Source organism: Cornus florida, unplaced genomic scaffold (genome assembly GCF_030987335.1).
Source record: "Cornus florida cultivar Cherokee Brave unplaced genomic scaffold, ASM3098733v1 CherokeeBrave_3.0.0_Hap2_Chr05, whole genome shotgun sequence".
NCBI lineage: Eukaryota > Viridiplantae > Streptophyta > Magnoliopsida > Cornales > Cornaceae > Cornus > Cornus florida.
Genome location: NW_026775575.1, coordinates 38596702 through 38621127, shown reverse-complemented (window position 1 = coordinate 38621127; position 24426 = coordinate 38596702). Strand labels below are relative to the sequence as shown.

The window sequence follows — 24426 nt, the reverse complement described above, 5'->3', positions numbered from 1 at the left end:
TCCCACCTACCATATAGTACAGGATTAGATATTTTTGGGGCTATATTTCTGACTTAATGGCTAAGAAAAGGACCTTTTATATAAAGGGAAGTGACCCATTTTGTAAAAGAGCTTTTTATCATTTTATTTTTATATTGTAATTTTAGTTTCTCTCTCTAGAAAGTTAGAGATTAGGGTTAGAAGAAAAGAGGGAAGTGGAGGCACATCTCAAGAACCCATCTCTAGATCCATACACACGCTCTCTCTAGAGTTTCAAAGAAGAAGAAGAAGAAGAAGAAGAAGATGGAGACATGTTTGGAGCTTACCCTTGAGGGTTTCATGATCACATCAACCTCCTCCATGATTGGTTAGATCTACACTTAGGGCTTGGATGAGCCCTAAGTCTTGTGTAATCTAAACCCTTGTATTTCTATTTTTGGGGATTTATAAATATATTGTTGTGATTAGTGTTCTAGCCTTGTGAATTTAATGAATCTTGGTATATTTCTATGATTTCTATGGTTTAATTCTTCCTATTAATTCTTTAGTTTATTTACATGTCTATGTGTGATTAAATTAGGAATTATTTCTTACATGATTCATATAGATTAATTCTTTCTATTGATTCTCTATTTGATTACATGTTGTCTTATGTGTGATTATTTGGGAATTAATTTCTACACTAGATTCTCTATATTGGTTGCATGTCTATGTGTGATTAATTAAGGATTTAGTGATGGCTAAGCATGGGTTTTTATTAGATGGGTTTGTCAATTAATTTAATGGATTATTCTTATGCTTGATGGGTTGTTCTATAATTTAATTCATGTTTGTAGGTAGGTAGACAATCTATACTTGATTTGAAATTCCATGGATTATTATTGCAAATTCCATGATTCTCTAGATTGATGTGTGTTACAATTGTGACTAGTTTGATAGGTCATGCTTAGATTTGATGGGTTGTTCTACACTTGGTTTATTTGTTGGTTAGGTAGACAATTCATACATGAATTTGATGGTCCATGCTTAATATTGCAATTGGTAGTCGCATTTTGTTCACAACAATGTATTCCCCATTAATGGAAAGCAAGTGGTTAATTATATGAGCTTAGTGGTAATTCCAACACCCTAAGACCTCTCTTCATATCTCTTAAATCCCTATCTCAACTTAGTTTTATTTTAATTGCATTTTCATTAATTGAAGTAGTTTAATCATCTCATCAAATATCTTTACAATTTTGTGATACATTAGAGTCAAAGTTAAATTCTAACACGTATAATCCCTTGGGACGATCCCTACTCACTCTTGCTACGTTAGTAATAGTGGTTTTTATAAATTTAAATTTGACCTAAAAGGCTTTTCTTGAACCGCACATTCACTATATTATTTTGATGTATACAAGCGGCCACCGTTAAATTTTGGCGCCGTTGCCGGGGATTGACGGTTTTGTTGGAATTAGACTAGACAATAGTGTTCATTCGATTGCTTCTATTTTTATTTTATTTTCCATTGTGTATTCTTTTCTTACTCTTGATATTATTTGTTTAATTAGGTACTTGACTGCAAGGAAAACACACATTGGATTTTAAAGCAATCATTGGAGCTTAAAGCTAGCATTGGAGTTTGAAGTTTCTTAAGGACCGTTGTGAGCAATTCTTGGAAATCTCGTAGTTTAATTGTTGCACTTCTTTGAATGCTTGTGATAGCCCTTGTTGAGGCTCATTATATTCCTTTATCTTTGTCCAAGCATAGGCCCTTGTTAAGGCCATTATTTGTTGCATTTGGATTTTAATTGTGAATGGAGGAATTGTTTGATCCAAGTTTAGGGGGGAATCATATCCCTTCACCTTATGCTCCTCTATCATATTTTAATCCTTATGAGATTGAGTCCAATTCATTTCATGCATCATCTTATTATGGACTTGATCACTCATTTAATCCTTCTTATGACTATTACCTTCCCCCACAATTTTATGAAGAACCAAATCCACCACTTTCTAGGTACTTACCCGGATTTAAAGAAAAAGTGTTAGCTTTACTTGATGTGCATATTTCACACACTTCACTTATTAATTCTCATTCTCAAATGTTAGCCAAGCTTGAAGCTCAAGTTGAGCAAATTGCAAGTACTCTTTCTCGTAAGAGGAGGAGGAAGAGGCAAATGAAAAAATGGCAAGAACTTCAATGTATATAGATGAGGATGATGAGAGTGAAGAAGATGAAACAAGTGAGCTAATGCCTAGCACTCTATTTTGTATAGAGGAGGAAGTGGCAAGTGAGTTAGTGGCTAATCCAATAGAGCATAACATGATTAATGAGGACTTTCCTTGTTTTGATTATGATTTTATCTCGGACATTGCTACTTTAGAGAGTGAGGAGATGTTGACCACACTTGAGGTAGCAGAAAAGGAGGAGAAACTTGTTGAAGAGGGCCTTTCTTCTATTATCTCCAAAGACCCTCTTGAGACATGCCTTTTTGAAATATATAAAAATTCTGGTTTTGACTTTGAATGCTCCAAAAATGAAGTGAACTCTCTAATGGACTCCTTAGCTAATTTGGAAGGTGAGGAGATGGTGATTTTTGAGGAGGAGAAAAAGGATGAAGAGAAGGTGTTCCTTGATATTCCAAATGAGTCTTTGAAAGACATTGACTTGCCAATTCACAAAGGAAGTGATTCTTTGAATACACTTCAAGAGTACAAAATTGAGGCAAGGCTAACCATGATTGATTTTGTTATCAAGACCGTGGATGAAAGGAACGATACCATCTCTTTCATTTTTTTTCAAGTTATTCTTTTGGAGGATGATTTCATTGTTGTAAGTGGGACATTAAATGAGAAAAGTGAAAAGAGGATCAACAAGGATGTTTCATATCCGGTTTTTGATTCTTTTGATTAGTGAGTTGGCCCAACATCTTGCTAGAGACGTTAAACACTAGTATTCGCAGAGTTTCAAAACTCTATTCCTCCCTCATTTCTATTTTAAATTTCATTTCTTGCGACGTCTAGATATTTGTTTTGGGTTCATACACATGGATAAGAACTTTGATTTAGGATTGCATGCACTTTCATGTTCAAAATAGGCATTCTGTGCTTGTTCGATCGATCTCAAAAGAAGTTCGATCGATCAAACTCCATACCTGCATCCAAATCATCTCTCTGTTTGATCGTGCGAAGGAAACCTGTATATTTTATCCCTCTGTCCCATCGTGTGAACTTGTTCCTAGATCGATCGTAAGTTCTTCGATCGATCTAGATTCATCTTGGATCGATCTGCAGTCCCAACACTTAGAAAAAATTTTTGAACCTACATATTTCAGCTCTCTGTCCCATCGTTCGAACTTTATGTTTGATCGATCCAAGTAAATTCGATCGATCTAAGAGCCCTCATGATCGATCGAGATTCCATACTTAGAAAAAATTTCAAAGCACCGCAAATTTCATACTCTCTATCCCATCGTGCGAGCATAGATCGATCATGGTGTGCCCCTTTGACTTTTTGATTTTTTTCTCTTTCTATTTTTTATTTTATTTTATTTTTCATTTTCTGTTATTTTATTTAGTTACTTCAAAAAAAAAAAAAAAAAAAAAACAGTTTTTCAAAGTAGCATTCGGTCTTGCTAGAGACGTTAAACTTAGCACCCACATGACACATTATGTCATTTATCTCTTGTATAGTCATGTTCATTTTTATTTCTTTATTTTTCTTGCATTTTGTTTCATTGTACATACTTTCTTAAAAAATAAATAAATAAATAAAACAAATTTTTGCATCCCTTATTTCTTTACATTTTCATTTCTTGCATGTTTATTTGTTTTATTTTTGTGTGTGTGTATATACTTGTTATGTCAAAAAAAAAAAAAAAAAAAATGAATGAAAAACAAAAAGTAAGAAAATTTTGTATATACTTGCATTGTACATATTATTTTTCATTTCTTGCACTGTACATCTTCTTTCATTGCATTTTATTTTCTTTATTTTTATTTTTCTTTTATTTTGTTCATACATTTTATTCTTTATTTTTCTTGCATTTTGTATATACTTGCTTTCATAAAAAAAATAAAAAAAAAGTAAAATATAAAAACTTTTCACCACTGTGCCTTTATGTGTAGTCATGCATATCTTATGCTTTAGTTAGGGCTTGATCTCATATCTCTCATTCATATTGTGCTATATTGCCTTAGAATGCTTGATTTACTTATCTTATCCCATTTGATATTTGACGTGAGTTGCTAGTGTGGTTATACAAATAGGATTGTTGATTCCAAGTTTGAGGGAGACCCTTTTCATATTAGATGATTGCCGGGCTTCATGCTTTCACCACCACAGTATACTCTTTCCATCTTTTCCATTGTTCTCATTGCACATTGATGACAATGTGCGGTTTAAGTTTGGGGGTAAGGTGACTTTGTTGCATTCTACATAAGTTTGAGACTTTAAATGCATGATTGAGTTTCAGATCAATGTTAGCTATGATTTTGATATTTGGAGGACTATATTGCTTAAAATTTAAAAATTGCTTGACTTGAGAGTCCAATATTCCTTGTATGCCTTGTGGATGCCATTTAGGAGTAACTTTTTTGAAAAATTGATATCTTGCTTGCACTTGTGATCCACATCATCTTGATTTCGTGATTGTTTTGAGATTCACTCTAGGATTCTACACTAGCACAGGCGCACACTAGCATTCATTTGTGGGGTATATGCTTTGTTGATTATTGAATTGGTTATATCCCAATTTGGCTAGTAGTGCATTGAAAACTTTCATTCTTGATAAAGGTAGATAACAACCCCTTTTCACTAAGTAGTCGGGATTCTAGCCTCATCAAGCATTGAACTTCTCGCGCCAAAAGGTGGAGGGCCCAAACTCTAGGTTAATAATTGAATACAAATAAGTGAGGACTTCTCCCAAAAGGTGAGAAGTGGGAAATGATTAGATGGAGGTTGTCTTGATTTGTAGCCTAGTTGATTTGAGCTTGTAAGTTTGTAGGGGTGTTTGAACACCTAATGCCCTAAAGTCGTCCGGTTTGGGAGTCATTGACCTAACGCTCGACCTTATGAATCGCTAGAAAGCTTAATAGATCAACACATTACACCATGCTTCCATCTTTGATCCTCAATAAAAAAAAATTTGAGTGAAAAGAATAAGCGCACCTAGAACAATAAAGCTTTAATAAAAGGTCCACTTTTTGTCTTGATGATCGGTACTAGATTTGTGTGCTAGTTTAAGGGTAAGGATGTGATTAATTCTTTAGTTGGCTAAGATAGCAACATATTTGATGCCGGTCCACTCAAAAAGGATTCTAGAGTTGTTTCGATTTTCATGATCATTTTCTTGATGTGTGGAAGACCATACTTGCTTACTTGATGTTGAGATTTTGGGAGATTGCTTGGAAAGGGTTGAAAAATTGCATACTTGAGGTAGTTTTCTCCCGATGCTTGTTTGCAATATTGGTGCCTCTTTTGTGAGAATGAGTTTAATGTTTGTGGGTATCATTTCTGGAAACCCTCATGAGACTTCACTCATCTACTAGGGGTAACCTAAAGATTTAAAAGGCTTGTTGCATGTGCTAAATGCAATCGTGTTCTCTACGAAAGTGGCGTTATCCATTTATTGCTTTCTAGATTCATAGTTGTATAGTTGTTCATTTCATTCCTTTACCTTGTAATTCATTTCTAGGGACTAGCAATATTTAAGTTTGGGGCTGTGATGAGCGCTAAAAAGTGCGCATTTAAACCCCCTAAGCGAGGGTATTTTAGTTCATTTATCTATCTTTATTTACCTATTTTAGTACTTATTTGTGTTTTTGTCTATTTCAGGTCAATAATGTTAAAACAAGCTAAAAATGGTTTCTTAAGGCCTTTTTGGGGTCAAACTAAGTCTTAGTGATGATTTGGAGCAAAAGGAGATTGATCTGGAGTAAAAAGAGGCTGATGTTGAAAAGCTGCCAAGTGAGAACGATCGTGAGAACGATCAAACTTTGATCGATCGAACTTTTCTCTGGTCGATCGAACTTTTCTGAGATCGATCGTAAATGTACTGGCAGCGAGCTGTCTTATTCCTGCGCGCCCCCGAACTCCCACCTACCACATAGTACAGGATTAGATATTTTTGGGGCTATATTTCTGACTTAATGGCTAAGAAAATGATCTTCTATATAAAGGGAAGTGACCCATTTTGTAAAAGAGCTTTTTATCATTTTATTTTTACATTGTAATTTTAGTTTTTCTCTCTAGAAAGTTAGAGATTAGGGTTAGAAGAAAAGAGGGAAGTGGAAGCACATCTCAAGAACCCATCTCTAGATCTATACACACACTCTCTCTAGAGCTTCAAAGAAGAAGAAGAAGAAGAAGATGGAGCCATGTTTGGAGCTTACCCTTGAGGGTTTTATAACAACATCGACCTCCTCCATGATTGGCTAGATCTACACTTAGGGCTTGGATGAGCCCTAAGTCTTGTGTAATCTAAACCCTTGTATTTCTATTTTTGGGGATTTATATATATATTGTTGTGATTAGTGTTCTAGCCTTGTGAATTTAATGAATCTTGATATATTTTTATAATTTATATGGTTTAATTCTTCCTATTAATTCTCTAGTTTATTTACATGTCTATGTGTGATTAAATTAGGAATTATTTCTTACATGATTTATATGGATTAATTCTTTCCATTGATTCTCTATTTGATTATATGTTGTCTTATGTGTGATTATTTGGGAATTAATCTCTACACTAGATTTTCTATATTGGTTGCATGTCTATGTGTGATTAATTAAGGATTTAGTGATAGCTAAGCATGGGTTTTTATTAGATGGGTTTGTCAATTAATTTGATGGATTATTCTTATGCTTGATGGGTTGTTCAACAATTTAATTCATGTTTTGTAGGTAGGTAGACAATCTATACTTGATTTGATATTCCATGGATTATTATTGCAAATTCCATGATTCTCTAGATTGATGTGTGCTACAATTGTGACTAGTTTGATGGGTCATGCTTAAATTTGATGGGTTGTTCTACACTTAGTTTATTTGTTGGTTAAGTAGACAATTCATACATGAATTTGATAGTCCATGCTTAATATTGCAATTGATAGTCGCATTTTGTTCACAATAATGTATTCCCCATTAATGGAAAGCAAGTGGTTAATTACATGAGCTTAGTGGTGATTCCAACACCTTAAGACCTCTCTTTATATCTCTTAAATCCTTATCTCAACTTAGTTTTATTTTAATTGCATTTTCATTAATTGAAGTAATTTAATCATCTCATCAAATCTCTTTACAATCTTGTGCTACATTAGAGTCAAAGTTAAATTCCAACACGTATAATCCCTTGGGACGATCCCTATTCACTCTTGCTACATTAGTAGTAGTGGTGGTAGTGGTTTTTATAAATTTAAATTTGACCTAAAAGGCTTTTCTTGAACTGCACATTCACTCCATTATTTTGACGTATACAAGCGGCCACCGTCAAAAGATATCATCATTGTTGGTATAGAAGCCATCTTCATAGACTGCCAATTAGCATATTCAATCTTCAAAACCCTAAAAGCTACCACAAGGTAGGAGAACCAAGAGAGAGATCTTCAATGTGTGTTTTCATTTTCTTTTATAGTGGAGAATGAGTCATAATCCCCTTCGATGGGATTTACAGCTTTTGGAGACATCTGGGCTCATATAGAAACAAAGAAGGGTGATTTTACATCATTCTTGCATGTATTTTTAATTTCAGGGAAAATAGCGCTCGAGCCCTAAATCCATACTTACCAAAATTTTCTAAAGCTTCAATGGCGCTCGAGCTCTATAGCGCTCGATCTTTGTTTTCAGCACTTAGTTTTTTCTCAGCAAATTTTTCTAAAGTTATAATGCTATTTTGACATGTATGGAGTACGAATCTCGAAATTTATATTAGACACAAAAATGATGTGCTTCGAGTCTTCTTTCCATATCCTCTAAGTTTGCCTAATTTCGAGTTGCGAATAAAAAATTATGCCCAAAATACTGAAGTAGGTCTGGAATTTTTCTTTCCGGTTGTGTCCTGAATTGATTCGGAATGCCCCGACCATCTACTTAAGTACCGGAAACATCGCAATAAGCTTTAAATACATGGAATTGGAAGTATCTTTGGGTAAAAACCTACAAAAAACAAATGAACAAAAATAAACATAAGAACCGGATAAAAGTATCATTGAGACATTAACATATGCACGTTTAAGAGCAAATTCTATCACGCAATTACCCTTTTACCCTTTTTCTCTCAAAAAAGGCGATCTGTTCATTAGGGTTTGCATGTTAACTTGGTGGCCGGGCCAAAGACAATGGTAATGGAGGAGGGTCAACCTTCCTCATCTATTCCGCCGGCGAGCTCTCCATGTCGGAATCCAGCCTCACCCACTTCTTGGTGCCATTTCTTTCATCAGATTTCCAGAATTTGACTTATCACAGTGATGTACAAGGGAAGAAAATCTCGATTAAAGAAGAAGATGTTGCAAAAGAAATTAAATATTGGTCCTCATCTATGGTTGGCTATATGATGGGGAAGAAACTTTATTATCATCACTTTAAGTCGTTTGTGGAAAAACGATGGTCCAAAAATTTTACACTGAGATATTTGAAAGATGATTTCTTTTTGGTTAGATTCCATGATGATACAGACGTGAAGCAAGTTTTGTCTCGAATCCACACTTTTGAGGGACGGCCAATCATCCTCAAACGTTAGAGTAAGAATGTTAATCTCGTTAAAGAAGTATTGGAATTGGTCCCTATTTGGTTAAAGATTTACTGTAGGAAAGAACAAGTCATTTCTATGATTTGTTTTTCCTTTGCTAAGCCTATCTATATGGATAATACTGAATCAAATAGGGACAAAGGTCGATATTTACGAGTTATAGTCGAAGTCGATGTGAAGGAAGAATTACCAGATAAAATGGAAGTGGACATTTATGGGGTTGATTGTGTTCTTCAATTTGAATATAAGTGGAAACCACAAATTTGTACCCTCTGCCAAAGGGTTGATCATATTTCTGAAAGGTGTCCTCAAAAAGTTTTACAAGTCAAGCCGAAGAAGAAGAAGTTGGTTGATAAATGGGTGGTAAAACAAAAGGGACAATTGGGAGTTCAAGATGTTGATAAGGTGTTTGAGGAAAAAGATGTTAGAGATGACTGTGATACTAGGAACAATTTGTTTGTTCCTCTCCAAACCTTAAATTCTTTTCAAGTTTTATAGAATGAAGAAGCACAGAAAGAAACCGAAGAGGATAATCTAAAGGAAGAGGGTGCGATAAATCATATAGAAGAAGTTTTAGAGACTCCTACAAAGGACCTACAGGTGGAGACATTTCAAGCTTTACAAGGACACACACCTGATCTAGCTGGGCGTACAGAAGAAATCATTTAGTCTGGTTCTATCATCATAAAAAATAGGTTTGATAAGAAGGTTTCATCTTTAAAGGGTTTACCATCTGATGCACAAGGTGAGATTGTATATGTCTCAAGTGATGAAGCAGTAGATCTTGAGGATCCAGCACGAAACCAAAATACATCTAAGGATGTTCTTTATTTCTCCTCCAATTCAAAAGAAATTTCACAGAAAATCAATAACAAAGAGAAGATTATAGGTTTTCTGCTTCTCAAAGAGTGACTCGGAGTCAAGGGGGTGTTTCCTTCCCTCCTCCCTCTCAATAATCATATCATGGAATGTGAGGGGCTTGAATAAGCCCAGACTAAAAGAGAGGTTCGCCAGTGGATAAAATCCAATGACTCTCATTTTGTTTGTCTTCAAGAAACAAGGGTTCGAAAATCTAAGTTTGGTTCTATTACAAAGAAAATTAATAAAAGATGGAACTGGATTCATAACTATAACTCTCATGAGTTAGGTAGGTTATGGATAGGCTGGGATCCATTGATGTTTGCAGTTACTGTGGTTAATGAGATGGATCAGTGTTTATTGCTTAAAATCTATATTTTACAAACTGGTAAGATGATGTTCTGTACTCCTGTGTATGCCTTTAATACTATAGCTGGAAGAAGAAGATTATGGGGCCAATTGATTATTCAATCCTCTATTGTTAATGGCCCATGGTTGGTTGTTGGGGACTGGAATGCTACTAGATTTCACTTAGATAAAAAAGGGGGTCGAATGGTTCCACAAAATCTCTTTGCTGAATTCAATGATTACTTGCAATATGCTGGTTTAATTGAACTATTTGCTACCAATGGAGAATGGACATGGTGTAATAGACAAGGAAGTGAAAGAAGAATTTTGGCAAAGCTTGATAGAGTTTTTACAAATAATGCTTGGCTACAAATGTTCACAGGTACAAAGATTTCCTATTCTGCTTCAACATCATCTGATCATTATGGAGTTGTTATCAATATTTTTAGACAATTTGTAAGTGGCCCAATGCCCTTCAAAATGCTAAAAATCTGGTGTCTTCATTAGGCATCTCTTAAGTGATTAAACAAGCCTGGGATGAACCTATAATTGGTACTCCATTACATATTCTTCTCAAAAAACTCAGGAATGTCAAAGCTGCTGTCAAAACATAGAATAAGAATTCTTTTGGAGATATAGAAGAGAGGGTTTTGAGTTTTAAAAAGACATTGGAGGAGATTCAATTATCACTTCTTGACAACCCTTCAAATGAACTATTTGTCAGAAAGAACCATGCTAAGGAAGACTACAATGATGCATTATCTTCACAACAGATTTTGTATGCCCAAAAATCCAGAATTCTCTGGCTTAAGGACAATGATCGATGCACAGCCTTTTTCTACTCTAAGATGAAACAACACAATCAGTTTAATGCAATTACTTCTGTGGAAACTACGAATGGTCAGGTTACAACTGTTTCAGAGGTGATCAAAAAGACCTTTGTTGATTATTATCAGAATCTTTTTTAAGAGACTACAACTGAGAATGACTTTGAAGTTAATCCTAGACACATTTTATCTATAAAAGATAAATTAATTCTGGATTCCTCTATTTCTAATTAAGAGATTAAAACAGTTGTGATGAATTTCAAACCAGATAAGGCTCCTAGTCCAGATGGTTTCCAGCTAGGTTCTATCAATCTTTTTGGTCTATTGTTCAACCTGAAGTTTGTGCAGCAATCCAATATTTCTTCACTGAAGATTCCCTTCCAATTGGGGTGAGCAGTTTTTTTCTTACTTTAATTCCTAAAGTTGGAAATGCAGAAAAGCCTAAAGATTTCAGACCTATAGCATTATGCAACCTCATCTATAAAATCATTTAAAAAATTCTTGCTGCTAGACTCTTTATGGTGCTACCTAATTTAGTAGGATTGGAGCAAAGTGCCTTCATTAAAGGTAGAAAAATTCAAGATGCAATTATAATGGGGCATGAAATGGTTAGTGATTTCAGTTTTAAATATCCAATCATGGCCTTGAAAGCTGATGTCTCTAAGGAATTTGATTCAGTCTCCTAAAGTTTTTTACTAAATATTTTGAAAGCCTCTGGTTTTAGCTCTCATTGGCTGAACTGGATTACAATTATTCTAAATTCCACAAGATACTCTATTTTGGTTAATGGTTCCCCAACAAGTTTTATTCAACCATCAAAAGGATTAAGACAAGGCTGCCCTCTTTCCCCTCTTCTCTTCACTCTGGTTGCAGATCAACTCACGCAGCTCATTAGCACAGCAGTCCCAAATGGGAATCTTGTTTTGTCTAAAACTTTATAGAAAACAAATTCAACTTGATGTCATACCTTCTTTGCAGATGATCTTTTGATCACTTGTAAAGCTACTATCTCTAATGCTAGAGTCATTCAAGACATTTTCAAAGACTTTGGTGTTGCCTCAGGTTTAAATATCAGTTTTCCAAAGAGTAGTGTGATTTTTTCAAAATATGTTTGAAGAAGAAGAGCAATCTTGCATTTGTTTAATTGCAAAGAGGAAACGTTGCCTTTGAAATATTTGGGCATTTTATTATGTTCTACTGGTTTAAAAAGGCCCCATTGCAATGCTCTCATTGATAAAATTTCTAAGAAACTCAATGACTGGAGTACAAGATTGTTATCACTTGCAGGCAAAACAGAATTGATCAAAACTGTTATTACTCCAACTTGTTTGTACTGGTGCAGTGTCTTCCAGCTGCCTATATCCATCATCAATCAAATTCAAAAGCTATGTAGAGACTTTGTATGGAGTAACAGGGATAACTTGAAGAAGATGCATCTATTAAGCTGGGACATGATGTGTAGATCAAAATCTGAAGGGGGGCTAGGGATTCTAAAACTGAAGGATTTACAAGTTGCTTCTCATTGTGTTTTGGCTTAGGATTTCTTGCTAAGTAAAGATCGACTTTGGGTTCCTTGGTTTCAAAAAAGGTATGCAGCCAATTCAATATATTGGAATGCAGTTCCAAAGGTTTCTTATTCAATTTTGTGGAAAAATTTAATTAATGTCAGGGACATTATGCTGCATAACATCTAATTCTCAATTGGTACTAGGCAGCCATTTAAGGTATTGACAGATCCTTGGTGTGAGGGGGAAACTCTTCTACAGAAATTTGGTCACAGAAAGGTTAGAAGGCTAGGATTTTCACGGTCTTCTCCTTTGTCCAGTCTTTTAATCAATGGTGGTTGGAATTTTGATCTCTTGCAAGATGAAATTTTCAGGCCTATTAAAGATTATTTGCTTACATTGCCTATTCATGCTAGATCAGATAAGTTCCTATGGGATGGTGGTAATTTTGTTTTCAAGAAAGCTTGGCAGGGATGTAGAGTTACTACTCCAGATGTCATTTGGTCCAAAATTTGTTAGGGGAAGGCCAGGCCTCGATGGTCCATTCATGGTGTCTTTTTATTTCAAGATAGATTACCTACAATGTACAATTTGCAGAGGAGGAAAGTGCGATTAGCTTCAAGATGTTTTAATTGTTTACATCAGATTGATACCAGAAATCACATTTGTGTTCAATGCCCTTTTGCTAGACATTTCTGGAATTGGTTGAAGGATACTCTTGGATTGGGGTTGGATTTAGGTTCAATTCATACTATTGAGGACATGTTATGGTTCACACAACAGACTAGCAAAATGATTCAAACTTTATTTGTTGCTAGCTGCTAGAGTATTTGGAAAGAAATAAATAGAAGACTACACGGAAAAAATTCTAGTCCCACCTCTGAGGTGGCTAGACAAATTATGTTTGAGGTCTTAGATGTTTACAATGTCTCTCTTAGAGACATTCTCTAGATAACAACTTCTTTATTTTCTGTTATTTACTGGAAATGTTTCTTCATTAAGACTTTGTACTTTCTAGTAAAATTCTGAGGGTATGCCCTCTGTGCACATGTAAATGCTTATCTTTTCCTTTTATACAAAAACCATTTATGAATATATATATATATATATATATATATATATATATATATATGCATGTTTAAGGGCTTGAATATGCAATATTCATTGCTTATCAACACATACATTTTGGTCCTAGTAAGAGAGAGATGATAATCATATTTCATTACTTAGGCACAAAGTTTACATTTGTTTTTCTTTACAGCTAGTGTGAGTGTGTATGTGAATATATATATTTTTGTTTACAAGGCAAGAAGTGTTAGAAGTTAGATTAGTACGTAGATGCAGAGAGTTGAGTTAAAGCCTAGTACTTCAACATTCACCGAAGGAACTAACCCACTGGGCTATTGATGTATTTGTGTGTGTATGTGAATGCAAATAGTATGTGTGCACTAGTGGACAAAACAGTGAGATATGCAAGGACAAGGTGGTCCATCCATACAAGAAAAATGTCAGAATACTCCTCTCCAATAATTGGAGGATCTCATCAAATTTTATCCTGAATATAGGGTTGCATTAACATATATTGTAGTATTATATATAGACTATTATAACAGCAGCAACCAAGTGTCTCTTTTGTGAAATTTAAGAGCCCTATTTAAGCTACATTGAGTGTATCTTTTAAGACAGCCATGAACATGATAATTACTGAGTGTACATTAATTAAGAGAGCTAAAATTCACTTTAGAATCAAGACAACCAAGTGGCGGTATGATGATCTAGCGAGATCATCTAACAACCCAGCGCGAGCTGTAGCAGATATAAGGAGTGACATCACATATTTTCGGACAGACGTTCAACAGTCTCTCACTTGACATAGCCGAGAGATGTCCAACATACTCCAGATCATTATAGATATGCTTGAGCCGGATGTTGCGCCATGATTTCACCATTCTCTCTCTCTCTTACTCATCATTGCATTGATACTCTGATACATTTTAATACACTGATTTTTTTTGGGATATTTGTACTGTTTTGATATCTTTGCATTGGTTTTGGATATTACTTTGCGATGCATTAGATACACAAGGTTTTGGATTTACTTTCCAACATGGACTTTTGGGATATTGATATATTTTGACAGAGTTTTGGATATTCTGAGCTTGATATTGCTGCATGCCATGATGATTTATACCCATTCTTTCCCAGTTTTCCATTCTATCTCTCAGTTCTATCATTAATGCATATGCTTTGATAGTTTTTAGTGTGACCATTTTCAGACAGGTTTTTGGAATCTAAGTTTGGAGGTGCGCCCTTCAATGCCAAGCTTCCATTGCCGGGTCCTATTTGCTATGCCCATTTGGTATACTCTTTCCACTATCTGTTGCTATCTTTATACATTAAGGACAATGCACAGATTAAGTTGGGGGTGTGTTAGCATAATTTTAACATGTTGCACTTATTTTCTATACAAGTGATATGATTTGAGAGCTTAGCGATGATTTTGATCTTTTGAGGACCATGATGCTTAGAATTTAAAAAAATAAATTGCTTGACTTTTGAGTTCAATACTCCTTGTATGCCTTTTGGAAGTCATTTTTGGGCAAATTTTTTCAAAAGATTGACATCTTGCTTGTTTTTGTAGTCCACATTATCGTGTTTATGAGATTACTTTAAGATTCACTCTAGAGTTCTACATTAGCACATGCGCACACTAGCATTCATTTGTGGGGTACATGCTTTGTTGATTATTGATTTGGTTATATCCCAATTGAGCTAGTAGTGCTTTGAAAGCTTTCATTCTTGACAAGATGACCTTGTATGCTAAATAACAAACCTTTATTGAGTAACCGGGATTCATGCCTCATTAAGCACTGAACTGTCGCATGAAAGGTGAAGGCCCACACAATAGTCTAAACAAATAATAATAATAATAATAATTTTGAATGATGTTTACAAAAACAAATAAAGTGAGTGAAAAGTAAGAAATGATTAGATGAAAGTTGTTTTGATTTATAGGCTAGTTGATTCGAGCTTGTAAGTTCTTAGGGGTGTCTCTACACCTAATGCCCTAAAGCCGTCCGATTTGGGAATCATTGACTTAACGCTCGCTAAATGGATCTTGTAGAAAGCTTGATGAGCGCTGAAAAGTACACATTTAAACCCCTTAAGTTTGAGTATTGTAGGACCTTTATTTATCTTATTTACCCGTTTTAGTACTTATTTGTGTTTTTGTCTATTTCAGGTCAATAATGTTAAAATGGGCTAAAAATGAGTTCTTAAGGCCTTTTTGGAGTCAAACTAAGTCTTAGCGATGATCCGGAGCAAAAAGAGGCTGATTTAGAGCAAAAAGAAGCTGATACTGAAAAGCTGAAAAGTTGGATGGATCGCAGAGAAAGTTGGATCGATCGAAGTTTTAGTTGGATCAATCGAAAAAGTTGGATCGATCAGAAAAGTTGGATCGATCGAAAAATAAGTTGGATCGATCGAAAAAGTTGGATCGATCGAAAATAAGTTGGATCGATCGAACTGGACATGCTGGCAGCAAGCTGTCACTTTTTCCGTGCGCGCCCAAAAGTTCACCTACCAAAAAGTTGCGGGATTAGATATTTTTAGGCATATATTCTAGACTTAGTGACTAAGAAAAGGACCTTCTGTATAAAGGGAAGCAACCCATTTGTAAAAGAGAATTCTTTAGGCTTTTTATCATTTTATTTTCTACATTGTAATTTTTATTTTTCTCTCTCTAGAAAAGTTAGAGATTAGGGTTAGAAGAAAAGCGAGAAGTGGAGGCACATCTCAAGAACATATCTCTAAATCCATTATCTCTCCATCTCTAGAGCTTAAAAGAAGAAGAAGAAGAAGAGGAAGAAGAAGATGGAGCCATGTTTAGAGCTTGATTCCATGACTACATCCCCTCCTCCATGATTGACTAGATCTACACTTAGGGCTTGGATGAGCCCTAAGTCTTGTGTAATCTAAACCCTTGTATTTCTATTTTTGGGGATTTTTATATATATTGTTGTGATTAGTGTTCTAGCCTTGTGAATTTCATGGATCTTGGTATATTTCTATGATTTCCATGGTCTAATTCTTCCTATTAATTCTCTAGTTTATTTACATGTCTATGTGTGATTAAATTAGGAATTATGTCTCACATGATTCATATGGGTTAATTCTTCCATTGATTCTCTATTTTAATTACATGTTGTCTTATGTGTGATTATTTGGGGAATTGATCTCTACACTAGTTTTTCTATATTAATTGCATGTCTATGTGTGGTTGATTGAGAATCTAGTGATGGCTAGACATTAGTGCTTAATGGAATGCTCTTGTTATGTCTTTTGATGGTTCATACTTATTCCTTGATGGATTGTACCTTTCCCTTAGTTTATTTTCATGCTAGTAGTGTAGTTGTAGTGTAGTGTTAGATGGGGGAGACAATTTATGCTTGTTTTTTGATGTTCTATGCTTTTGAATGCAAGAAGCATATGCTCTAATATTGTGGTGTAATGGAATTTTGAGCTTAATGAAGGATTAATGAGTTGATTTGATATTTTGTTCTCTTCACATGTTGTCTAGACAATATATTCCTCTTTCAATAGATATATTGTAGCCTTTCACATGTTGTTTAGACATTATACACTTTTTTAGTCACCTTTGCTAGTCGAACCAATTTTGTTCACAATAATGTATTCCCCATTAATGGAAAGCAAGTGATTAATTACATGAGCTTAGTGGTGATTCCAACACCCTAAGTCCTCTCTTCTCATCTCTTAAATCCCTATCTCTACTTAGTTTTATTTTTATTGCATTTTAATTAATTCTTTTCTAGAAGTAATCAACCAACCCAACTCTCTTTTGCAATCATTTGGTACGCTAGAGTCGAAGTTGAAATTCCAATACGTATAATCCCTTGGGACGATCTCTACTCACTCTTGCTACGTTAGTAGTGGTGTTGGTAGTGGTTTTTATAAATTTAAATTTGACATAAAAGGCTTTTCTTGAACCACACATTCACTACATTTAGTTTGGCGTATTACAAGCGACCTCGTCAGATTTTGGCGCCGTTGCCGGGGATTAACGGTTTTGTTGGAATTAAACTAGACAATAGTGTTCATTAGATTGCTTCTATTTTTATTTTATTTTCCATTGTATATTCTTTTCTCTTGATTCTCATTATTATTTGTTCAATTAGGTACTTGACTACAAGGAAGGCGAACTTTGGAACTTAAAGCAATCATTGGAGCTTAAAAGCTAAATTTGGAGTTGAAGTGCTAAAGGACCATTGTGAGCAATTCTTGGAACTCTTGTATTTTAATTATTTCACTTCTTTGCATGCTTGTGATAGCCCTTGTTGAGGTTTATTTCATTGCTAAATTTTAAGTCCAAGGATAGGCCTTTGTTGAGGCATTATTTGTTGCATTTGGATTTTAAATGTGAATGGAGGAATTGTTTGATCCAAGTTTGGGGGGGAATTACATCCCTTCACCTTATGCTCCTCCATCACATTTTAATCCTTATGAGATTGAGTCCAATTCATTTCATGCATCATCTTATTATGGACTTGATCACTCATTTAATCCTTCTTATGACTATTGCCCTCCACCACCATTTTATGATGAATCAATTCCACCACCTTCTAAGTACTCACCCGGATTTGAAGAAAAAGTGTTAGCTTTACTTGATGTGCATATTTCACACACTTCACTTATTAATTCTCATTCTCAAACTTTAGCCAACTTAGAAGCTCAAGTTGAGCAAATTGCAAGTACTCTTTCTCATCAAGAGGAGGAAGAAGAGGTAAATGAAAAAATTGCAAGAACTTCAATGTATATAGATGAGGATGATGAGAGTGAAGAGAATGAAACAAGTGAGCTAATGCCTAGCACTCTATCTTATATAAAAGAGGAAGTGGTAAGTGAGTTAGTGGCTAATCCAATAGAACATAACATGATTAATGATGACTTTCCTTGTTTTGATTATGATTTTATCTATGATATGGCTACTCTAGAGAGTGAGGAGATGTTGACCACACTTGAGGTAGGAGAGAAGGAGGAGGAACTTATTGAAAAGGGCCTTCTTTCTATTATCTCTAATGACCCTCTTGAGGAATGTCTTTTGGAAATGTATAAAAATTATTATTTTGACTTTAAAAGCTCTAAAAATGAAATAAACTCTCTAATGGACTCCTTAGCTTACTTAGAAGGTGAGGAAATGGTAATCTATGAGGAGGAGAAGAGGGATGAAGAGAGGGTGTTTCTTATTAATCCAAATGAGTCTTTGAAAGACAATGCCTCACCAATTATCAATATGGATGATCATTTGAATATGTTTCAAGAACACAACAAAGAGGCAAGCCTAACCATGATTGATTTTGTTTTCAAGACCGTGGATGAAAGGAACAATATCATCTCTTTTATTTCTTTTCAAGTCGTTCTTTTGGAGGATGATTTCATTGTCATAAGTGGGACATTAAATGAGAAAAGTAAAAAGAGGGTCAATAAGGATGTTTCATATCCAGTTTTTGATTCATTTGATTAGTGAGTTGACGTAACGTCTTGCTAGAGACGTTAAACACTAGTATTCGTAGAGTTTCACAACTCTATTCCTCCCTTATTTCTTTTTATTTTTCATTCTTGTGTACATTCTTCCATCTATTTTTCAAATTTTCATTCTTGTTACCATCATTGGGGCTTAGCATAGGATTTTCTGCACTTTCTATTCAAAATTAGGCATTTGGTGCCAGTTCGATCGATCACAAGAGCACCTTCGATCGATCGAATTGTTCTTCGATCGATCCAACTACAATTTCGATCGATCGAAGAATACTTCGATCGATCCAATTTCTCATTTCGATCGATCCAGCTCTCATTTTGCACCCAACACTTAGAAAAATTTTAGACCTGTATCCAAATTCCAAAATGCATGCTCTCGGGATCTCCAAAATTTTACATGTTCGATCGATCGAATTTCATCTCGGATCGATCACAGCTATGTTCGATCGATCGAACTTCATCTTCGATCGATCACAACTTTGCCCCTTTGACCCTTTCACTTTTTGACTTTTTCCTATTTCTATTTTTATTTTATTTTATTTCATTTAGTTACCTCTCTCTCTTGACTAAAAAAAAAAAAAAAAGAAGTTTTTGGAAATTTGTTAAAAACACAAAAATATTTTTGTTAATTTTATTTTATTATCAAAAATTCCAAAAAGATTTTTATTTTATTTTCATTTTTACTTTTATTTCCAAGCTTTATTTTTATTTTTATTTCAAATATTTAAAAAAAAAAAAAATCAAATCCCAAAAACATTTTTCTTTTATTTTATTTTATTTCCTTTTATCTTATTTCCAAAAATCCAAAAATATTTTCTTTAACTTTAATTTTTAATTCTTCTAACTTATCAAAAAAAAAAAAAAAAAAAAAAAAAAAAAAAAAAAAAAAAAAAAAAATCTTTGCATTCCTTATTTTCTTACATTTTTATTTACTTGCCTTTTTATTTTTATTTGTGTACATATTTGTTTTGTCTAAAAAAATAAAAAATAAAAAAACGAGACGATTTTTCAAAGAAGCATTCCGTCTTACTAGAGACGTTAAACTTAGCACCCATTTTGCATATTTCTTACATTTTTCATTTTTCTTTGCATGTTTTCACATATATATTAAAAAAAAAAAATGAAAAACAAAAAGTAAGAAAATTTTGTATATACTTGCACTGTACATATTCTTTCCATTTGTTTTACATTGTACATATTCCTTTTTCATTTCTTGCATTGAACATATTCTTTCATTACATTTTGCCTTATTTAATTTTCTTTTTATATTTTGTTCATGCATTTTATTCTTTGTTTTTCTTGCATTTTGTATATACTTGCTATCATTAAATGAAAAATATAAAAAGATTCATCATTGTGCCCTTATGTGTAGTCATGCATACTTTATGCTTTAGTTAGGGCTTGATCTTATATCTCTATTGCATCATGTGTTACATTGCCTTAGAATGCTTGATTTGATTATTCTTATCCCATTTGATATTTGATGTGAGTTTGCTAGCGTGGTTATTCAAGTAGGTTGTTGATTCCAAGTTTGGGGGAGACGTCTTTCGAATTGGATCATAACCGGGCTTCATGTCTACACCACCACGGTATACTCTTCCCATTTTTTTTTTTTTTTCCATTGTTCTCATTGCACATTGAGGACAATGTGCGGTTTAAGTTTGGGGGTAAGGTATCTTGTTGCATTCTACTTAAGATTTGAGCTTTAAATGCATAATTGAGATTTGAGATTGATGTTAGCTATGATTTTGATCTTTTGAGGACTATATTGCTTAAAATTTAAAAATTGCTTGACTTGAGAGTCTAATACTCCTTGTATGCCTTGAGGATGTCATTTAGGAGTAAATTTTTCAAAAGATTGATATCTTGTTTGCATTTGTGGTCCACATCATCCTGAATTTGTGATTGTTTTGAGATTCATTCTAGGATTCTACATTAGCACCGGCACACGCTAGCATTCAATTGTGGGGTACATGCTTTATTGATTATTGAATTGGTTATATCCCAATTGGGCTAGTAGTGCATTGAAAACTTTCATTCTTGATAAAGGTGGATAACAACCCCTTTTCATTGAGTAGCCGGGATTCTTGCCTCATTAAGCAGTGAACTTCTCGCGCCGAAAGGTGGAGGGCCCAAACTCTAGGTTAATAATTGATTAAAAAAAAAAAAAAAAAAAAAAAAAAAAAGAAAAAAAAAAAAAAAGAAGTTGCAAAAAGTAATAAAAGTGAGGACTTCTCCCAAAAGGCGAGAAGTGGGAAATGATTAGATGGTTGTTGCCTTGATTTGTAGCCTAGTTGATTTGAGTTTGTAAGTCCGTAGGGGTGTCTTAACACCTAATGCCCTAAAGCCATCTGGTTTGGGAGTCATTGACCTAAAGCTCGCTACATGAATCTTCTAGAAAGCTTAAGAGATCAACACATTGCACAATATTTCCATCTTTGATCCTCAATAAAAAAAATAAAAAAAAATAGAGTAAAAAGAATAAGCGCACCTAGAAGAATAAAGCTTTAATAAAAGGTCCACTCTCTTATCTTGATGATCAGTACTAGATTTGTGTGCTAGTTTGAGGGTAAGGATATGATTACTTCTCTAGTTGGCTAAGATAGGAACACACTTGATGCCGGACCTCTCACATGGATTCTAGACTTGTTTCGATTTTCATGATCATTTTCTTGATGTGTGGAGGACCATGCTTGCTTGTTTGATGTTGAGATTTTGGGAGATTGCTTGAAATGGTTGAAAAATTGCATACTTCAGGTAGTTTTCTCCCAATGCTTGTTTGTAATATTGGTGCCTCTTTTGAAAGAATGAGCTTAATGTTTGTGGGTATCATTTCTGGAAACCCTCACGAGACTTCACTCGTCCACTAGGGGTAACCTAGGGGTTTAAAAGACTTGTTGCATATGTTAAATGCAATCGTGTTCCCTACGAAAGTGGCGCTATCATTTTATTGCTTTCTAGTTCATAGTTGTTTAGTTGTTCATTTCATTCCTTACTTTGTAGTTCATTGCTAGGGACTAGCAATATTTAAGTTTGGGGGTGTGATGAGCGCTGAAAAGTACACATTTAAACCCCTTAAGTTTGAGTATTCTAGGACCTTTATCTATCTTATTTACCCGTTTTAGTACTTATTTGTGTTTTTGTCTATTTCAGGTCAATAATGTTAAAATGGGCTAAAAATGAGTTCTTAAGGCCTTTTTGGAGTCAAACTAAGTCTTAGCGATGATCCGGAGCAAAAAGAGGCTGATTTGGAGCAAAAAGAAGCTGATACTGAAAAGCTGAAAAGTTGGATGGATCGCAGAAAAAGTTGGATCGATCGAACTTTTAGTTGGATCGATCGAAAAAGTTGGATCGATCAGAAAAGTTGGATCGATCGAAAAATAAGTTGGATCGATCGAAAAAGTTGGATCGATCGAAAATAAGTTGGATCGATCGAACTGGATATGCTGGCAGCAAGCTGTCACTTTTTCCGTGCGCGCCCAAAAGTTCACCTACCAAAAAGTTGCGGGATTAGATATTTTTAGGCATATATTCTAGACTTAGTGACTAAGAAAAGGACCTTCTATATAAAGGGAAGCAACCCATTTGTAAAAGAGAATTCTTTAGGCTTTTTATCATTTTATTTTCTACATTGTAATTTTTATTTTTCTCTCTCTAGAAAAGTTAGAGATTAGGGTTAGAAGAAAAGGGAGAAGTGGAGGCACATCTCAAGAACACATCTCTAAATCCACTATCTCTCCATCTCTAGAGCTTAAAAGAAGAAGAAGAAGAAGAGGAAGAAGAAGATGGAGCCATGTTTGGAGCTTGATTCCATGACTACATCCACCTCCTCCATGATTGACTAGATCTACACTTAGGGCTTGGATGAGCCCTAAGTCTTGTGTAATCTAAACCCTTGTATTTCTATTTTTGGGGATTTATATATATATTGTTGTGATTAGTGTTCTAGCCTTGTGAATTTCATGAATCTTGGTATATTTCTATGATTTCCATGGTCTAATTCTTCCTATTAATTCTCTAGTTTATTTACATGTCTATGTGTGATTAAATTAGGAATTATGTCTCACATGATTCATATGGGTTAATTCTTCCATTAATTCTCTATTTTAATTACATGTTGTCTTATGTGTGATTATTTGGGGAATTGATCTCTACACTAGTTTTTCTATATTAATTGCATGTCTATGTGTGGTTGATTGAGAATCTAGTGATGGCTAGACATTAGTGCTTAATGGAATGCTCTTGTTATGTCTTTTGATGGTTCATACTTATTCCTTGATGGATTGTACCTTTCCCTTAGTTTATTTTCATGCTGGTAGTGTAGTTGTAGTGTAGTGTTAGATGGGGGAGACAATTTATGCTTGTTCTTTGATGTTCCATGCTTTTGAATGCAAGAAGCATATGCTCTAATATTGTGGTGTAATGGAATTTACAGCTTAATGAAGGATTAATGAGTTGATTTGATATTTTGTTCTCTTCACATGTTGTCTAGACAATATATTCCTCTTCCAATAGATATATTGTAGCCTTTCACATGTTGTTTAAACATTATACACTTTTTTAGTCACCTTTGCTAGTCGAACCAATTTTGTTCACAATAATGTATTCCCCATTAATGGAAAGCAAGTGGTTAATTACATGAGCTTAGTGGTGATTCCAACACCCTAAGTCCTTTCTTCTCATCTCTTAAATCCCTATCTCTACTTAGTTTTATTTTTATTGCATTTTAATTAATTCTTTTCTAGAAGTAATCAACCAACCCAACTCTCTTTTGCAATCATTTGGTACGCTAGAGTCGAAGTTGAAATTCCAACACGTATAATCCCTTGGGACGATCCCTACTCACTCTTGCTACGTTAGTAGTGGTGTTGGTAGTGGTTTTTATAAATTTAAATTTGACATAAAAGGCTTTTCTTGAACCACACATTCACTACATTTAGTTTGGTGTATTACAAGCGACCTCGTCAAAGCTTAAGAGATCACTACATTACATTATACTCTTATCTTTAATCCTATAAAAAAAAATGACAAAGAAAAACAAAGAGAGCATGTAGGAAATAAATTGGAATAAAGATGTTCATTATTTGTCATGATGATAGGTACTAGATTTGTGTGCTACCTTGTGGCCAGTTGTGACCATTTCATTAGTTGGCTAAGTTAGCAACATATTTAATGCTGGTTCACTTAAAAATGATTCTAGAGTTGTTTTGATTTGCATGATCAGCTTACTTGATATGTGGAGGACCATATTTGCTTGCTTGTTGTTGAAATTTTGGAAGATTGCTTAGAGGTGATTAAAAAATTGCATACTGTAGTTTTCTTTCAATGCTTGTTTGGATCATTGGTGCCACTTTAGTGAGAATGAGCTTAATGTTTGTGGGTATCATTTCTGGAAACCCTCACGAGATTTCACTCGTCCACTAGGGGTTTAAAAGGCTTATTGTAATGCTAAATGCAATCGTGTTCCCTACGAAAGTGGCGTTATCCTTTTATTGTTTTCTAGTTTATAGTTGTATAGTTGTATAGTTGTTTATTTCTTTCTTTGCTTTATAGTTCATTGCTAGGGACTAGCAATATCTAAGTTTGGGGGTGTGATAAGTACTCAAATGTTACACATTTTAG

The 24426-nt window shown here is 34.3% G+C and overlaps 1 protein-coding gene across 1 annotated transcript; it reads left to right on the top strand.

The window, feature by feature from the left end:
• The first annotated feature begins 8822 nt into the window (after positions 1 to 8822).
• LOC132309171 (uncharacterized) lies at positions 8823 to 10885 on the top strand. Its single transcript, XM_059807507.1, has 4 exons — positions 8823 to 9166; positions 9407 to 9600; positions 9859 to 10373; positions 10532 to 10885. The coding sequence occupies exons 1-4, from the start codon at positions 8823 to 8825 to the stop codon at positions 10883 to 10885; spliced, it is 1407 nt and encodes a 468-aa protein (XP_059663490.1).
• Positions 10886 to 24426: the final 13541 nt, after the last annotated feature.

Excerpts from the sequence above, each read along its gene's own strand:
- LOC132309171 (XM_059807507.1), top strand. The coding sequence starts at position 8,823 with ATGGATAATACTGAATCAAATAGGGACAAAGGTCGATATTTACGAGTT. Across the intron at positions 9,167-9,406 it reads TGTGATACTAGGAACAATTT|GTTTGATAAGAAGGTTTCAT; the intron begins GTTTGTTCCTCT and ends CATAAAAAATAG. Across the intron at positions 9,601-9,858 it reads TAACAAAGAGAAGATTATAG|GTAGGTTATGGATAGGCTGG; the intron begins GTTTTCTGCTTC and ends CTCATGAGTTAG.